General features: G+C 39.3%; 1 protein-coding gene across 1 annotated transcript in view; it reads left to right on the top strand.

Moving 5' to 3' along the window:
• The window catches only part of RAD21L1 (RAD21 cohesin complex component like 1), a 49159-nt gene that overhangs the window by 15232 nt on the left and 17085 nt on the right, over nucleotides 1-16842 (top strand). Inside the window, exons 6-9 of the mRNA XM_070381521.1 lie at nucleotides 2283-2389; nucleotides 11097-11267; nucleotides 12416-12511; nucleotides 13463-13570. Coding sequence (XP_070237622.1) covers nucleotides 2283-2389; nucleotides 11097-11267; nucleotides 12416-12511; nucleotides 13463-13570 — 482 coding nt within the window. The remainder of the gene's footprint in view (nucleotides 1-2282; nucleotides 2390-11096; nucleotides 11268-12415; nucleotides 12512-13462; nucleotides 13571-16842) is intronic.

The following is a 16842-nucleotide window of genomic DNA, read 5'->3' as shown; positions in this document are numbered from 1 at the left end:
GGAGATGATCAACATTATGGAGAGAAACACAAAATAAAGTATCAGAAAGGTCTAGAAAGGCTTTACTGATAAGCTCTGAACAGAAACCTGAAAGAAATGAAGGAACAAGTTATTCAGTAATGTGGGAAAGAAAGTTCCACATAAATCAAATGAAAAAACTCTAAGGCGGAGCGTGTTGGATCTGTTCAAAGAACAGCAAGGAGGCAAGGAGACTGGAGTGGAGTAAATGAAAGGCCCAAGTGGTAGAATATGAGGTCAGAGAAGTAGCTGGGGTGCAGATGACAGAGGGTGTTGTAGGCTATAATAAGGGCTTGTACTCAGATGGGGAGCACAGGAGGGTTTTGAACAGATTAAGTGAATGGATCTGACTTGACTTCAACATGCTTCCCTCTGGCTACTTATTATAAGGGGGAAAGGGAGGAAGCACAGAGCCTGTGAAAAAATTGTTGCAGTAAGAAATTAGATGAGAGATGGCAGTCTCTGTGATCAGCTTTTAGTCTTCATTTTACCCAGATGGTGTTTGCTAAGGATTGGATATGGCTTTAAGAGAAAGAGAAAAGTGAAGTTGACTGTATGATTTCTGGTATGAGAATGGAGTTATCCATTTAATAAAATTAGGATAACTAGAGAATGGCATGGAGAAGGCAATGGTACCCCACTCCAGTACTCTTGCTTGGAAAATCCCATGGACGGAGGAGCCTGTTAGGCTGCAATCCATGGGGTTGCTAAGAGTCGGACACGACTGAGCAACTTCACTTTCACTTTTCACTTTCATGCATAGGAGAAGGAAATGGCAGCCCACTCCAGTGTTCTTGCCTGGAGAATCCCAGGCACGAGGGAGCCTGGTGGGCTGCCGTCTATGGGGTCGCACAGAGTCGGACACAACTGAAGTGACTTAGTATAGCATAGAGAATGGCAAGCTTAAAGGGGCAAGGTAAAGGAAAGTAAATTAGGTTTTGGACATAAGTTTTGAGATGACTGTTACACATCCAAGACAGCAGGTAGGTAGTTGAATATGTGAATCTGAAATTCAGGAAAGATGTTTGATGGGATATATAAATTTGATGGGATATATTTGAGAGTTGTGAGTATTGATAGCTTACGGTGAACAGTGTCAGATTCGTGATCTCCAAAGAAGATTTAACTTCCGGGACCAGGGACCAGGCTTGATCACTCAAGAGCTTTTGTATAGCAGAGTTTTATTAAAGTGAAAAGGGACAGAGAAACCTTTTGACATAGACATCAGAAGGGGGCCGAGAATGCCCCACTCACTAGTCTTCAGCAAGGGAATTATATACTTTTTAATTAGTTATTATAATAAATCAAAAGAAAGTCTCAAGTTTGTGAAAATTTTACCAGACCCACTCCCACAATTTATACTTTAGGATAACAGGATTAGAATTTAACAGTAGAAAGATCCTACTAGACCCACTTCCATAATTTACATTTTAAGATATCAGGATTAGTCAGAAGGTTTTCAGGAAGGAGAAACTGTCCTCAAGCAGGATACATTGTTGTTATATAATCCCTAGTACAGAGTTTAAACTGAGTAATTATCAGTTCCCGGCTTAAAGAAAAAAAACATTTTATGTGACTAAGACTAAGGAATGTAGAGAAAAAAAGTTTGTCCTTTCCTCCTCCTTGAGAGTTCCAAACCCCCATCTACTCCTTGAGAGCCTCAGACCCCTTTCTTCTCCTCCGGGAACCCGGACTTCTTATCAACCTGCCTAGAAATTGACTCTCTCAATATGTGGATGGAACTTGAACCATAAGTCATAAGAGATCCCTAAAGGCATAAGTGTAGATTTTAAAGAGAGGGGAAGGAAGGAGAGAAAGTGGGGGGACGAGAGCAATCTGAAGACTGAATATTAAGTCATTCCTATTAGTTAATAGTCTGGGAGATGAGGAAGAACTAATAAAGGAAATGGAAAAGGAGCAACCAATGAGGCAGGAAGAAAATCAAGATACACTAGTGTAGCAGAGGTCAGTAGTTATTGCAGAGGTCAAGAGGAGAACGTGTTCCATGAGGAAGGGAGTGAACATCTATTTCAAATGCTGTTGATTATGGTGAGTAAATTAAGGATTGAGAATTGCTGGTTGGATTTGACAACCTGAAGACGATATGCATGTATAATAAACTAATGTTTGTAAGTAATACTATTGAGAAAATTCTTTATTTTTGTAATAAAACCTGTTTTTTAAAGGATTTTGTTTGTTTTTCAGTATACTTCAGAATCACTGTGTTCTGTTCACGTTTCCCTCAATCTTGTATTTCTCCATAGTGCTATTGATGTTTCAGAATGCTCTATTCAGAACCAAAGCAAACCAGAAGAAATCACACTTAGAGAAGATTATGGCAATGATCTACTTTTCCACGCTGGAAGCTTTGGTGAGAATATTTGAGAAATTAAAACTACAAGTCATAATCAGCTATATTTTCATTTTTGTTGTATAAATAAAACAATGCCAAAGCTACTTCTATGCCAGTAGAACTATCTGTAGAATGAATTTTTGATATATAGATTTAATCCCTGCAATGAGTTTATCTTTGCCTTTTTCTACTATAGGTGTCAAATGTCAAGACTCAGTCTTAACCTTTATTTCCCTTCTCAGTGTACAACCATTTATTGAATATCTACTATATGTCAAATACTATCACAGGCTGGGCAATACAGAGTTTAAAGAAATATTTCCTGCCTTCAAGGAACTTCAGGCTGGGAGAGAGACAAACAAACAAACAGTTGTTACAGTTAACATGTACACAAGGCTTTACATGTGTGCTGCATACAGAGTCTTTTAAATATATTTTTTAAAATATGATATCAATAACAAGGTTTTAAAATAGCTTGGGAATGAGGAGGAAATACACTAAATATACATTGATTGGGAAATAGAAACTAATGTATTTTCGAATTGAAGTTATATGGTGTAATTTAACTTTATAGTATTTGTTGTTTTTTGTGGCATTTACCACTCTCTGACTTGTATCATGACATTTATTATATTGGTTTGTATTATTCTGAAAACTCCATGAGGGTAAGATCTGTGTCATATTCATCTTAAATTTTCTTAATGCTCAAAGCAGTGAGCATAGGAGAAGGATGGCCTAAACCTGTCTTAGATGGAGGAGGGTGGTCAGGGTAGTAATGCTTGAGCTACATCGTAACCTCCGCTTTTCATCCTGACTCTTCTTCCATAACTCTTATGATCTATAGCTGTGTTTCTCAAATGAGCTATGGCGAAGGACCAACTTTATACTTTGTCAATTTCTGATCTGTCATGGAGTGATACTTTTGTAAAATATAATAAAATGAATTACTAGAAAACTTAAAAAAATTTTAAATCAACATAATAAGCCTCACGTTTTTGTTATTAGAGCCAACATATATAAAATTACTCTATGATGTTATGTTAAAACTTTGTAAACATTTACCTCTAATTTGTATATTTACTCTGTTGTGGATCATCACCGTCCACAGACCCTACTTTGAGTAGCACACATCTCTTACTGGCTGTTACCCCAAACCTTGAAATCTAACACATTGGTAGAGTTAATCATGGTTCTTACTGCCTAAGACACTCTATGTACATTTCCCTGTAAATGCTCTTCAGTGCTGAAACTTTAGGATCACTTTTAACTATGCTTTCTATAAGCTTCATTCCAGTGTCAATTTTTTTTTTAGAAAGTTGGACATGTCTCTCAGTCTCTTCCCACATTTTATACATCTGTGCAAGAGCAGTTGTCCTCAAATTCCATTTGTTTTTCCGTCACATTTCTTTTAAGTGCCTTGGGTCCCTATAACTAACTGATAGATACTTCTGCCTATCCTCAAGGCACTCTACCAGTTTATCATCATCTTTATTCTATTAACTTTATTGTACCTTAATACAGACTTTTTGCTCCAGTCAAGCAAATGTCTTACCAGTCACCCAATACAATTTAATTGTTCTCAGTTCTGTCTTCCTCTACAGTTCAAGAAGGTGGGAAAAGTATCTTCAGAGTAGACTGACAGACCTGGGTTTGAATCTGAGCTTCCTCTGTTGATTTGCTGGGTGATATTGGGCAGATCGCCTAACTCATCTGAGCCTTACTGCCCTATTCATAAAATTTGGATATTACTAGCAACATCGTAGAGTTATTTCCTTTATTTTCTCCTTCAGTACTTTCTGCCAATAAGGAACTTTTCTCTCCTTCAAACACTAGCTCAAACCTAATGTCCTCTAAGAAATGTTTAATATAATTTCATCCTATTCTGGATTATAAAATAAGAGTGACCCCAAGACTGTTTCCTTAATTTTTTGGTGTAATCTCAGGTTCTCATGATGCTCAGTGCTCAGAATATAGTGCTGTTCATAAATGTTATTGTTGTATTGACCAAGACAAATTTTTCTTTTGGAGGCTACCAAGGCGTACCTGGAAGATGAGAACAATATTTTTAGTTCTTTGGAAAAGAATCTCTTCTATTGAGCAAATCTTTAGTCCAGTGCAGTGAAAGTTGCCTTTTTTAGCTCTTTCTAGAAGAGATGTGGGTCTTCCAGTGATATTTCATAATTTTCTTTATCAGTTAGCATTAATGTGGGTTGTTAGATGAAGGGAAGAGAGGACCAACCTCTAACCTCTAGGATTTCGGACTGCTAGATTCTCATCTCTGAGGTTCAGACTTCTGGACCAAGAGACTCAAACCCAAGAAAGGGAAGGTATATGCATGTACTGACAGTCAATCTGGAAGCAGGTCTGTTTGAAGCAGGGAGTTAATTTTATCTGCTGCTGTCAGTGTCTTAAGAATTTTTTGTCATAAGTCTCCATTTTGGCAGAATTCTAACACTGATACGAAGACCATCTTTGCTGGGTTCAGATCCTGGCTCTATCACTTATTAGGGTATGGCTGTGGGCAAGTTCTAAAACCTTTCTGTGGATGTTTCCTTGTCTGTACAATGAGGACTGTAGTAGTATCCTCTACTACATGATACATAATATATAGTAGAGGATACTATTACAGGCTTCCCTGGTGGCTCAGAGGTTAAAGCCTCTGCCTGCAATGTGGGAGACCTGGGTTTGATCCCTGGGTCGGGAAGATCCCCTGGAGAAAGACATGGCAACCCACTCCAGTATTCTTGCCTGGAGAATCCCATGGACGGAGGAGCCTGGTGGGCTACAGTCCATGAGGTCGCAAAGAGTCGGACATGACTGAGTGACTTCACTTCACTTCACTACATAATATGATGCACAGATGGTGTGATCACTGACCTAGAGCCAGACATCCTGGAATGTGAAGTCAAGTGGGCCTTAGAAAGCATCACTACGAACAAAGCTAGTGGAGGTGATGGAATTCCAGTTGAGCTCTTTCAAATCCTGAAAGATGATGCTGTGAAAGTGCTGCACTCAATATGCCAGCAAATTTGGAAGACTCAGCAGTGGCCACGGGACTGGAAAAGGTCAGTTTTCATTCCAATCCCAAAGAAAGACAATGCCAAAGAATGCTCAAACTACTGCACAATTGCACTCATCTCACACACTAGTAAAGTAATGCTCAAAATTCTCCAAGCCAGGCTTCAGCAATATGTGAACCGTGAACTTCCTGATGTTCAAGCTGGTTTTAGAAAAGGCAGAGGAACCAGAGATCAAATTGCCAACATCTGCTGGATCATGGAAAAAGCAAGAGAGTTCCCGAAAAACATCTATTTTTGCTTTATTGACTATGTCAAAGCCTTTGACTGTGTGGATCACAATAAACTGGAAAATTCCAAAAGAGATGGGAATACCAGACCACCTGATCTGCCTCTTGAGAAATTTGTGTGCAGGTCAGGAAGCAACAGTGAGAACTGGACATGGAACAACAGACTGGTTCCAAATAGGAAAAGGAGTACGTCAAGGCTGTATATTGTCACCCTGCTTATTTAACTTATATGCAGAGTACATCATGAGAAACGCTGGACTGGAAGAAACACAAGCTGGAATCAAGATTTCTGGGAGAAATATCGATAACCTCAGATATGCAGATGACACCACCCTTATGGCAGAAAGTGAAGAAGAACTCGAAAGCCTCTTGATGAAAGTGAAAGTGGAGAGTGAAAAAGTTGGCTTAAAGCTCAACATTCAGAAAACGAAGATCATGGCATCCGGTCCCATCACTTCATGGGAAATAGATGGGGAAACAGTGGAAACAGTGTCAGACTTTATTTTTGGGGGTTCCAAAATCACTGCAGATGGTGACTGCAGCCATGAAATTAAAAGATGCTTACTTCTTGGAAGGAAAGTTATGACCAACCTAGATAGCATATTCAAAAGCAGAGACATTACTTTGCCAACAAAGGTCTGTCTAGTCAAGGCTATGGTTTTTCCAGTGATCATGTATGGATGTGAGAGTTGGACTGTGAAAAAGGCTGAGCACCGAAGAATTGATGCTTTTGAACTGTGGTGTTGGAGAAGACTCTTGAGAGTCCCTTGGACTGTAAGAAGATCCAATCAGTCCATTCTGAAGGAGATGAGCCCTGGGATTTCTTTGGAAGGAATGATGCTAAAGCTGAAACTCCAGTACTTTGGCCACCTCATGTGAAGAGTTGACTCATTGGAAAAGACTCTGATGCTGGGAGGGATTGAGGGCAGGAGGAGAAGAGGACGACAGAGGATGAGATGGCTGGATGGCATCACTGACTCAATGGACGTGAGTCTGGGTGAACTCCAGGAGTTGGTGATGGACAGGGAGGCCTGGCGTGCTGCGATTCATGGGGTCGCAAAGAGTGGGACACGACTGAGCGACTGAACTGAACTGAACTTATTTTAGCTTACCAGGTGTTCTTTTTTAAGATTTGTTTACTTATTTGGGCTTCCCCGGTATTTCAGCAGTAAAGAATCCAGCTGCAATGCAGGAGACGCAGGAGAATCGGGTTTGTTCCCTGGACTGAGAAGATCCCCAGGAGGAGGGCATGGCAACCCCCTCCAGTATTCTTGTCATGAAAATCCCATGGACAAAGGAACCTGGAGGGCTGCAGTTTCATGGGGTGGCAAAGAGTTGGACATGTGCACACATTTACTCATTTATTTATTTTTGTCTGCACTGGGTCTTCATTGCCATGCAGGCTTTCTCTAGTTAAAGCAAGCGGGGGCTACTCTTCATTGAGGTGAACAGGCTTCTCATTGTGATGGCTTCTTTTGTTGTGGAGCACGGGCTCTAGGGAGTGCAGGCTTCAGTAGTTGTGGTGCTTGGCTTAGTTGCTGCACATGTGGGATCTTCCTGTACCAGGGATTGAACCCATGTCCCCAGCATTGGCAGGAAAATTCTTAACCACTGGACCACCAAGGAAGTCCCAGCTGACCTTGTTTTGTCTTTCTTACTGCTGTATCTCCAACCCCTAGCATATTGCCTAATATCTAGTCATTCAATAAATACTAAACAATGTTGTAAGCCATTTCTTTAATAGTCTACCTACTTTTCCATTATATAGAAGGCAAACATATTCCTTGTTTTCCAAACCCTCATTTTGGACTACAGAGAAGGCAATGGCACCCCACTCCAGTACTCTTACCTGGAAAATCCCATGGACAGAGGAGCCTGGTGGGCTGCAGTCCAGGGGTCGCACAGAGTCGGACACGACTAAAGCGACTTAGCAGCAGCACCAGCATTTTGGACTAACAACTTAAGCAACTGAAGCTCCACTGTCCTTGAAATAATATGAAATAATACTTGATCAAGCAGGATATGACCCACCTAAAATAGAATAAATAATTCTACTGCCAATAATAATTTTCTGGGAAGTTATTAAACTGTTCCACCACTAAAAACTCAATCCTAGTATTTTGGCAGTTTTTCCTCATTATTTTGGGAAAAACATTAGACTAGAAATCCGGTCTTTACTGATTAGCAGAATGAAATTACTTGAATAATTCAAATAAGTTTTTCTTTTTTATTGAAGTATAGTTGATTTACAGTGTTGTGCCAGTCTCTGCTGTATAGCAAAGTGACTCAGTTTTACACATATAGACTTTTGTTGTTTAATCGCTAAGTTGTGTCTTACTCTTTTGCCACCCCACATGGACTGTAGCCTGCCAGGCTCCTCTGTCCGTGGGATTTCTCAGTCAAGAATGCTGGAGTGAGTTGCCATTTCCTTCTCCAGGGGATCTTCCTGACCCAGGGATCAAACCTACATCTCCTGCATTGCAGGTGGATTCTTTACCACTGAGCCACCTGGGAAGCCCTTACGTTTATATACCTTCTTCTTTTTTTATATATATATATTCTTTTCCATTACGGTTTAACCCCAGGAGATTGGATGTAGTGCCCTGTGCTGTACAGTAGGACTTTGTTGTTTATCCATTCTAAATGTAATAGTTTGCATCTACCAACCCCAAATTCCCAGTCAATCCCTCTCCTTCTCTCTTCCCTTGGCAACCACAAGTCTGATCTCTGTATCTGTGAGTCTATTTTTGTGTTGTAGGTAGGTTCATTTGAGCCATATTTTAGATTCCACATACAAATGATATCATATGGCATATGTCTTTCTTTTTCTGACTTACTTCACTTAGTATGATAATCTCTAGTTTCATTCATGTTGCTGCAAATGGCATTATTTTGTTCTTTTTTAATGGCTGAGTATTAGGTTGGTGTGAAAGTAATTGCAGTTTTGTGTTGTTGAACTTCGCTGTTTGACATTGGCATACATCTTAAATAAATGTGGTTATGTTATACATCATTTTAATGCTCATTTCTTGCTTTGTGGTTTTTTTTTGGCTAATGACTTATTACTTGCTTTTTATTATATACTTATTTTAGACTAGGGAAATGATGTTAGACAGAAAAAGCAAATTAGAGCAATTTTCTTATTTGAGTTCAAAATGGGTTGTGAATCGGTGGAGACAACTCACAACATCAACAACATGTTTGGTCTATAAACTGCTAATGAATGTACAGTGCAGTGATGGTTCAAGAAGTTTTGCAGAGGAGATGAGATGAGGTGAAGATGGGGAGCGTAGAAGCTGGCCATTGGAAGTTGACAATGACCAGTTGAGAGGATGCTGAAGCTGAAGCTCCAATACTTTGGTCACTTGATGCAAAGAGCCGACTCATTGGAAAAGACCCTGATGCTGGGAAAGATTGAGGGAAGGAGAAGAAGGGGGCAACAGAGGATGAGATGGTTGGATGGCTTCATCGACTTAATGGATGTGAGTTTGTGCAAACTCTGGGAGATAGTGAAGGACAGGGGAGCCTGCACCCCATGGCAGTGCTGCAGTCCATGGGGTCACAAAGAGTTGGACACAACTAAGCAACTGAACAACAACAATTGAGGGAATCACTGAAGCTGATCCTCATACAGCTATGTGAAAAGTTGCCAAAGAACTCAACATTGACCGTTCTATGGTCATTCAGCATTTGGAGCAAATTGGAAAGGTGAAAACATCAGTAAGTGGGTACCTCATGAACTTGGTACTTCATGAGCTGACTGAAAATCAAAAAAATCATCATTTTGAAGTGTCATCTTCTCTTAGTCTGTGCAACAAGGAACCATTTCTCGATCAGATTGTGACGTGTGATGAAAAGTGGATTTTATACAACAACTGGCAATGACTAGCTCAGTGTTTGGACCAAGAAGAAGCTCCAAAGCACTTCCCAGAGTCAAACTTGCACCATAAAAAGGTCGTGGTCACTGTTTGGTGGCCTGCTGCCACAGCTTTCTGTATCCTGGTGAAACTATTACATCTGAGAACTATGCTCAGTAAAAAAACGAGATGCACCAAAAACTTCAACACATACAGCCGGCATTGGTCAACAGAAAGGACACAGTTATTCTCCACAACAATGCCTGACCACATATCACACAACCAACACTTCAAAAGTTAAACAAAAAGTTTATTAAGTTTTGCCTCATCCACCATATTCACCTGAACTCTCACCAACCGACCACCACTTCTTCAAGCATCTTAACAACTTTTTGCAGGGAAAATGCATCCACAACCAGCAGGATGCAGAAAATGCTTCCCAAGAGTTTGTCAAATCTCAAAGAACAGATTTTTATGCACAGTGAGGTTTAAGTGATTTTCCCCAACGTCATGGGGCTAGTAAGTGGCTGAACCAGGGTTCCAAGGAGCATTTTGTAAATATTTATTTGGCTGCTCCAGGTCTTAGTTGTAGCATGCAGTATTTAGTTCCCCAATCAGGGATGGCCCAGCCAGGCCCCTTGCATGGTGCCCATGGAGTCCTAGCCACTGGACCACCAGGGAAATTCCAGGGAGCCTTTTGGAAGGGTGCTGACAGTGTGTGGACACTGCCCTGAACCTCCACAGTAACTGTCTGCTTTCATCCTCTCAGCACCTCTAGAAAGCTGATACGGTTGTTGAAGCATTTGTCCAAGGTAGGGCAGCTGGAAATGAAAGTCTGATTATCTGAGCTCAGAGTCTCAGGCCACTAAACACCTGCTTACAGATGAGGACACCAGGGCTACAAGAGTTGGTGGTTATGTGAAGTGAATTGAAAGTCACTCAGTCATGTCTGACTCTTTGCGACCCCATTGACTATACAGTCCATGGAATTCTCTAGGCCACAATACTGGAGTGGGTAGCTGTTCCCTTCTCCAGAGGATCTTTCCAACCCAGGGATCGAATCCAGGTGCCCTGCATTGCAGGCAGAGTCTTTACCATCTGAGCCACCAGGGAAGTCCCCATACAACAACACAAATCAGGCAAAATATACATATATCCCTTCCATCTTGAGCCTCCCTCCCCCCACCCATCCCACTCCTACAGGTCATCACAGAGTGCCAGGCTGGACTCCCTGTGTTGTACAACACCTTCTCATTAGCTATCCATTTTACAAATGAAAGTATTTGTTGACTTTTTAATGACAGCCATTCTGACAATGTGAGGTGGTACCTAACTGTAGTTTTGATTTTTATTTCTCTAATAATTAGTGATGTTGAGAATCTTTTTGTGTGCCTACTGGCCATCTGTTTGTCTTCTTTGAATAATTCAAGTAAATTTTTAGATCTCGTTTTTCTCATCTATAAAATGAGAGGAGCTATACAAGATGATATCTAAATTCTAGCTTCTAACCCTGAAATTTTTTCTATGACTAACTCAGTATTAATGATATATATTTATCTAGGGGAAGAACCTGAAATTCTCAGAAGACATAGCTTATTTGATGACAGCATATTGCTCAGTTCCAGTGGTCTTTTACTTGAACATAGTTCTGGAAGCCCCACTGGAGACAAATCTCTGTTCTGTGGCAGTGGAGATGGATTTGGAGATGAAGGAGCTGCAGGAGAAATGATTGGTATGCTCTCTGGTCATATAGAAACTGGATATTTGTTTCAGTCAAATTACTATAACAAACTGGAAGATTTATTCCAACAAACAGAAATTTCAGATACGCTTCTGTGTCATATAGATTAAAATATTTTTTACCTAAGTTTTCAAAGTCTATAGTATATTTAAACATTTAGGCTAGATCTAAGTAAATAGCCATCTTTGAACATTTATTATATAGGTTGTGAAATACATTTATCATATAGGTTCTTGTTTTTCTTTTTACAAACTTCTGGTTTCTAGAGAGAAAGAAGTGAGGTTAGTGTACTCCTCACAAAATATACTAGATCATATACTAGAAACATTTTCTTTAGCAAAAATTGTGGGATGGCTATTCTAAAGGATCTGTCTAGCATTTTATATTATTATTTTATTATGATATTACTGTAAAGTAATCATAGAAATAGGATAGACAAAACTGGGAAGTCTAAATGTACCTAATTATAATGATATTGACCTTTATATATCAAATATTTTTAATTATCTACAATAAAAGGCTGGTTATGGCAAACTTACTGAAATTTGAAAACTATGAAAAATAGTGGCTCTACCTTAGATCTCCACTAAAGGAGTTTGAAAACTTTTATTTCTTGATTTGAAGTCTAAACATGGCTTTGTAACAAGGCTACTATCTTGATAGTTTAGTAAATATTTTCTGACATTAAACACTTAAAAATACATGTTTAATAAAGGAAAGGAAATTAAATATATAAAATTTTATTTCCTACTGCATGAAATATTGTAGTCTAGGTTGTTGTTTAGTCGCTCAGTCATGTCCAACTCTTTTGTGACCCCATGGACTATAGCCCACCAGGCTCCTCTGTCCATAGGATTTCCCGGGCAAGAATACTGGAGTTGGTTAACATTTCCTTCTCCAAGGGAGCTTCCCAATCCAGGGATCAAACCCACATCTCCTGTATTGGCAGGTGGATTCTTTACCATTTGAGCCATCAGGGAAACCCCATGGTAGTCCATATAACCAATCAAATCTAATTAAGTAGTGTTCACTCTTTTTTATATCCCTTGACAACTCGTTGCATACTAAGTTATCAAGTGTTTAGTGAACAAATGACAGATTCAGCTCTTTATAAGAAAAGTGTTTATTTTGTTTTCAAGACAATCTACTGCAAGATGATCAGAATATCCTGTTAGAAGAAATGCATTTAAATACAGAAATTTCCCTGCTTCCTGAGTCTCCTAATACTGTAGTGGGTATGTAGGAATTTTCTTTTGTGTAGAAAGTGAATAGATATTAATATTCAAATTAAGCCTCAAAATTTCTAGGTTTAAGGAGCAGTATAGTTTAGTGAAAGATATTAAAGAGAGTTGTCCCTCAAACTCTTAGCATGACTTAGATAACAGAGCATAGAAAATTAAGTTTTGAGAAAAGTACAATGATGGGTGTTTAATCAGGATTGGGTTTATTTGTTATGAGAGCATATTTAAATACTCTGGCAAAATATCCTGCTTTTGAATCATTAAAATAATATGTTACATAGTAAAAACATCATTAATGTTTGACATTAACATTGTTATTATTAACATTAATACCACATTAATATTAACATGGCTTGATGATCTACATACAGTTTTATAGAAATCACAAATATGGGGGTATTTTCTACTTGAAACTGGTTGTGAAAGTACTTCAGATGATTTGAAGTCTTTGTAGTCTGATTTTTGTTAAGAAGTAAAAAATGATTAGCCTCATTTTGATTTTTCACTTTTGGATATTACATTTGCTTTCTAACACAATAGTATAAATTTAAAGCTGAAATATAAAAAGAGATGGGCAATAAAAATTTAGTTATGTACAATCCTTACAATTTTTAGCAGACATATTGTCAAATTTATGTCAGTCATTTATTGTGGTTCCTACCACTGTTTTTACTTCTGCCATGACTGTAGCCTAGCCTTAGATGTCACAGGAGGAAAAGTGGGTGATTAATATTTGACCTACCTGGACACTGTGGGTCCCAGACTATATAATCTCTGAACCTCTTCAACTCTATTAAATACATGATTCTAAAACTTCATTTGTGGCTCCAGTTAGCAATATAAATCTACAGTTAATCTTTCACTTTAATTCTCATATAGTCTTCTAGTTTGCAACATAATCATTATATTTTTAATAAATCCTTTTATGGCAATGTTGATGAGTAGCACCAGATAATCCAGAGTGTGTATGTTCACCTGAAAATGAAAAAATGGATGAAACTACAGTATCAAAAGAAGAGGAAGAATTTATCCTTGATCCAATTGATACTTCAGGTCAGAATCATTCATGTTTTTATTTTTAGCTTTGAGGTACTACTATCTCATTTACCCTGAGATATTTTGATAATTCTTAAAATGTTTTAGGAAGTAGTCAATCTAGTAATAACATTTATAATACAATAAGGGAAGAATGTGAAGAAAGTTTAAGATGATACTTTTATTCTATCCAGTCCTGATCAAACCATCTATCCAGTTTGGGAAACTGAAAAATTTAAAACTGAGTTCAGTTCCAGTAGTTATTGAGCCATTTATTCTGAGCACAGAAATGAAGACAACATAGTTCCTGCTTTTAAGAAGCTTAAAATCTGACTGGGAAGATAAACATGCAAATGAGTGTTTGCATATTTAAAATAAGACAGAGTAAAAGGATCCAAATAGAGGCACTGGATATGAATCGAATATATCCCTAGATCTTTTAAGCATATCCTAGTTTTAAGTATTATCTTTGATATGAATTTCAGTTTATAAATTCAGGCATGCAAAGAATAAAGCATTCAACTTTTTCTTTACAGAATTCAATTCTGAGCCTCTATCCCACTTGGTTTGGCAAGAAATTCAATCTGCATAGCTCCCCTATCTGCCCTGAACCATGTAGTATCAAGTTTTGGGAGGGGTGCAGTAGGTGGAAGGGAACCTCTGGTCATCAGCCATACCGCCTTGTGATACCCAGTGTCCCAGCCTGCATAGTCTCTGTGGTCATCACATAGCCAGCCTCTTTGGAATCTTATCATATTCCTAGGATTTTACTGAGACACATCAGCAAGCAGGTTCCTTCTGGCTCCATCTGATCTCAGATTTCCACCCTTTCCAAGAAATCTAACCATCCCCCAACTGTTGCATCTTCACTAAGGAAAAGCTTGACTTCTGCTTTTCACCTGGCAAAATTAGTTAAAGGAGCAAATCCCATGACCCTAGCTATCTATTTGGAATTTACATATGAATTTCAGTGGGAGAGGGGAAAATGCACTGGACAGATACAAATTAATGTTTCAAAAAGTTATCCTGAAAAATAAATAAGTAAATATTTAATGTATCAGTAATTTTTTTTTAAGTTTTCTAGTTAGTTAGATATTTTCAATTTAATTCAGTTCAGTCACTTAGTCGTGTCCGACTCTTTGTGACCCCATGAATCGCAGCACGCCAGGCCTCCCTGTCCATCACCAATTCCCGGAGTTCACTCAGATTCACGTCCATCGAGTTGGTGATGCCATCCAGCCATCTCATCCTCTGTCGTCCCCTTCTCCTCCTGCCCCCAATACCCTCCCAGCATTAGAGTCTTTTCCAATGAGTCAACTCTTCACATGAGGTGGCCAAAGTACTGGAGTTTCAGCTTTAGCATCATTCCTTCCAAAGAAATCCCAGGGCTCATCTCCTTCAGAATGGACTGGTTGGATCTCCAAGGGACTCTCAAGAGTCTTCTCCAACACCACAGTTCAAAAGCATCAATTCTTTGGCACTCAACTTTCTTTACAGTCCAACTCTCACATCCATACATGACCACTGGAAAAACCATAGCCTTGACTAGACAGACCTTTGTTGGCAAAGTAATGTCTCTGCTTTTGAATATGCTATCTGGGTTGGTCATAACTTTTCTTCCAAGGAGTAAGCATCTTTTAATTTCATGGCTGCAGTCACCATCTGCAGTGATTTTGGAACCCAAGAAAATAAAATCTGACACTGTTTCCACTGTTTCCCTATCTATTTCCCATGAAGTGATGGGACCAGATGCCATGATCTTCGTTTTCTGAATGCTGAGCTTTAAGCCAACTTTTTCACTCTCCACTTTCACTTTCATCAAGAGGCTTTCGAGTTCTTCTTCACTTTCTGCCATAAGGGTGGTGTCATCTGCATATCTGAGGTTATTGATATTTCTCCTGGCAATCTTGATTCCAGCTTGTGCTTCTTCCAGCCCAGCGTTTCTCATGATGTACTCTGCATATAAGTTAAATAAGCAGGGTGACAATATACAGCCTTGACGAACTCCTTTTCCTATTTGGAACCAGTCTGTTGTTCCATATTTAGTTCTAACTGTTGCTTCCTGACCCGCATATAGGTTTCTCAAGAGGCAGGTCAGGTGGTCTGGTATTCCCATCTCTTGAAGAATTTTCCACAGTTTCTTGTGATCCACACAGTCAAAGGCTTTGGCATAGTCAATAAAGCAGAAATAGATGTTTTTCTGGAACTCTCTTGCTTTTTTGATGATCCAGCAAATGTTGGCAATTTGACCTGTGGTTCCTCTGCCTTTTCTAAAACTAGCTTGAACATCAGGAAGTTCACGGTTCACATATTGCTGAAGCCTGGCTTGGAAAATTTTGAGCATTACTTTACTAGCGTGTGCTGCTGCTGCTGCTAAGTTGCTTCAGTCGTGTCCGACCCTGTGCGACCCCATAGATGGCAGCCCACCAGGCTCCCCTGTCCCTGGGATTCTCCAAGCAAGAACACTGGATTGAGTTGCCACTAGCGTGTGAGATGAGTGCAATTGTGTGGTAGCTTAAGCATTCTTTGGCATTGCCTTTCTTTGGGATTGGAATGAAAACTGACCTTTTCCAGTCCTGTGGCCACTGCTGAGTTTTCCAAATTTGCTGGCATACTGAGTACAGCACTTTCACAGCATCATCTTTCAGGATTTGAAAGAGCTCAACTGGAATTCCATCACCTCCACTAGCTTTGTTCATAGTGATGCTTTCTAAGGCCCACTTGACTTCACATTCCAGGATGTCTGGCTCTAGGTCAGTGATCACACCATCGTGATTATCTGGGTCGTGAAGATCTTTTTTGTACAGTTCTTCTGTGTATTCCTGCCACCTCTTCTTAATATCTTCTGCTTCTGTTAGGTCCATACCATTTCTGTCCTTTATCGAGCCCATCTTTGCATGAAATGTTCCCTTGGTATCTCTAATTTTCTTGAAGAGATCTCTAGTCTTTCCCATTCTGTTGTTTCCCTCTATTTATTTGCATTGATCACTGAGGAGGGCTTTCTTATCTCTCCTTGCTATTCTTTGGAACTCTGCATTCAGATGCTTATATCTTTCCTTTTCTCCTTTGCTTTTTGCAAAGTTAGATATTTTATGAAACTTCAAAACTGAGTGACTTCCCTTTCAATGTGCTCCCTGCTCCACAGTTTTCAGTTGTGCACTTAGTAGGTCAACTGCCTCCTAAGCAGTTTACAAAATGTGTTAACCCTTGGCTGCTGAGACACCCTAGCTGCGCAAAAACCTTAAAAGGATAATTTTCAGTAGAATGAATTTTCTACCGGGGTTTTCTAT

The sequence above is a fragment of the Bos mutus genome, chromosome 13, assembly GCF_027580195.1.
Source record: "Bos mutus isolate GX-2022 chromosome 13, NWIPB_WYAK_1.1, whole genome shotgun sequence".
Classification (NCBI taxonomy): domain Eukaryota; kingdom Metazoa; phylum Chordata; class Mammalia; order Artiodactyla; family Bovidae; genus Bos; species Bos mutus.
The sequence above is the reverse complement of the archived record's forward strand: the minus strand, read 5'-3'. Positions and strand labels throughout refer to the sequence as shown.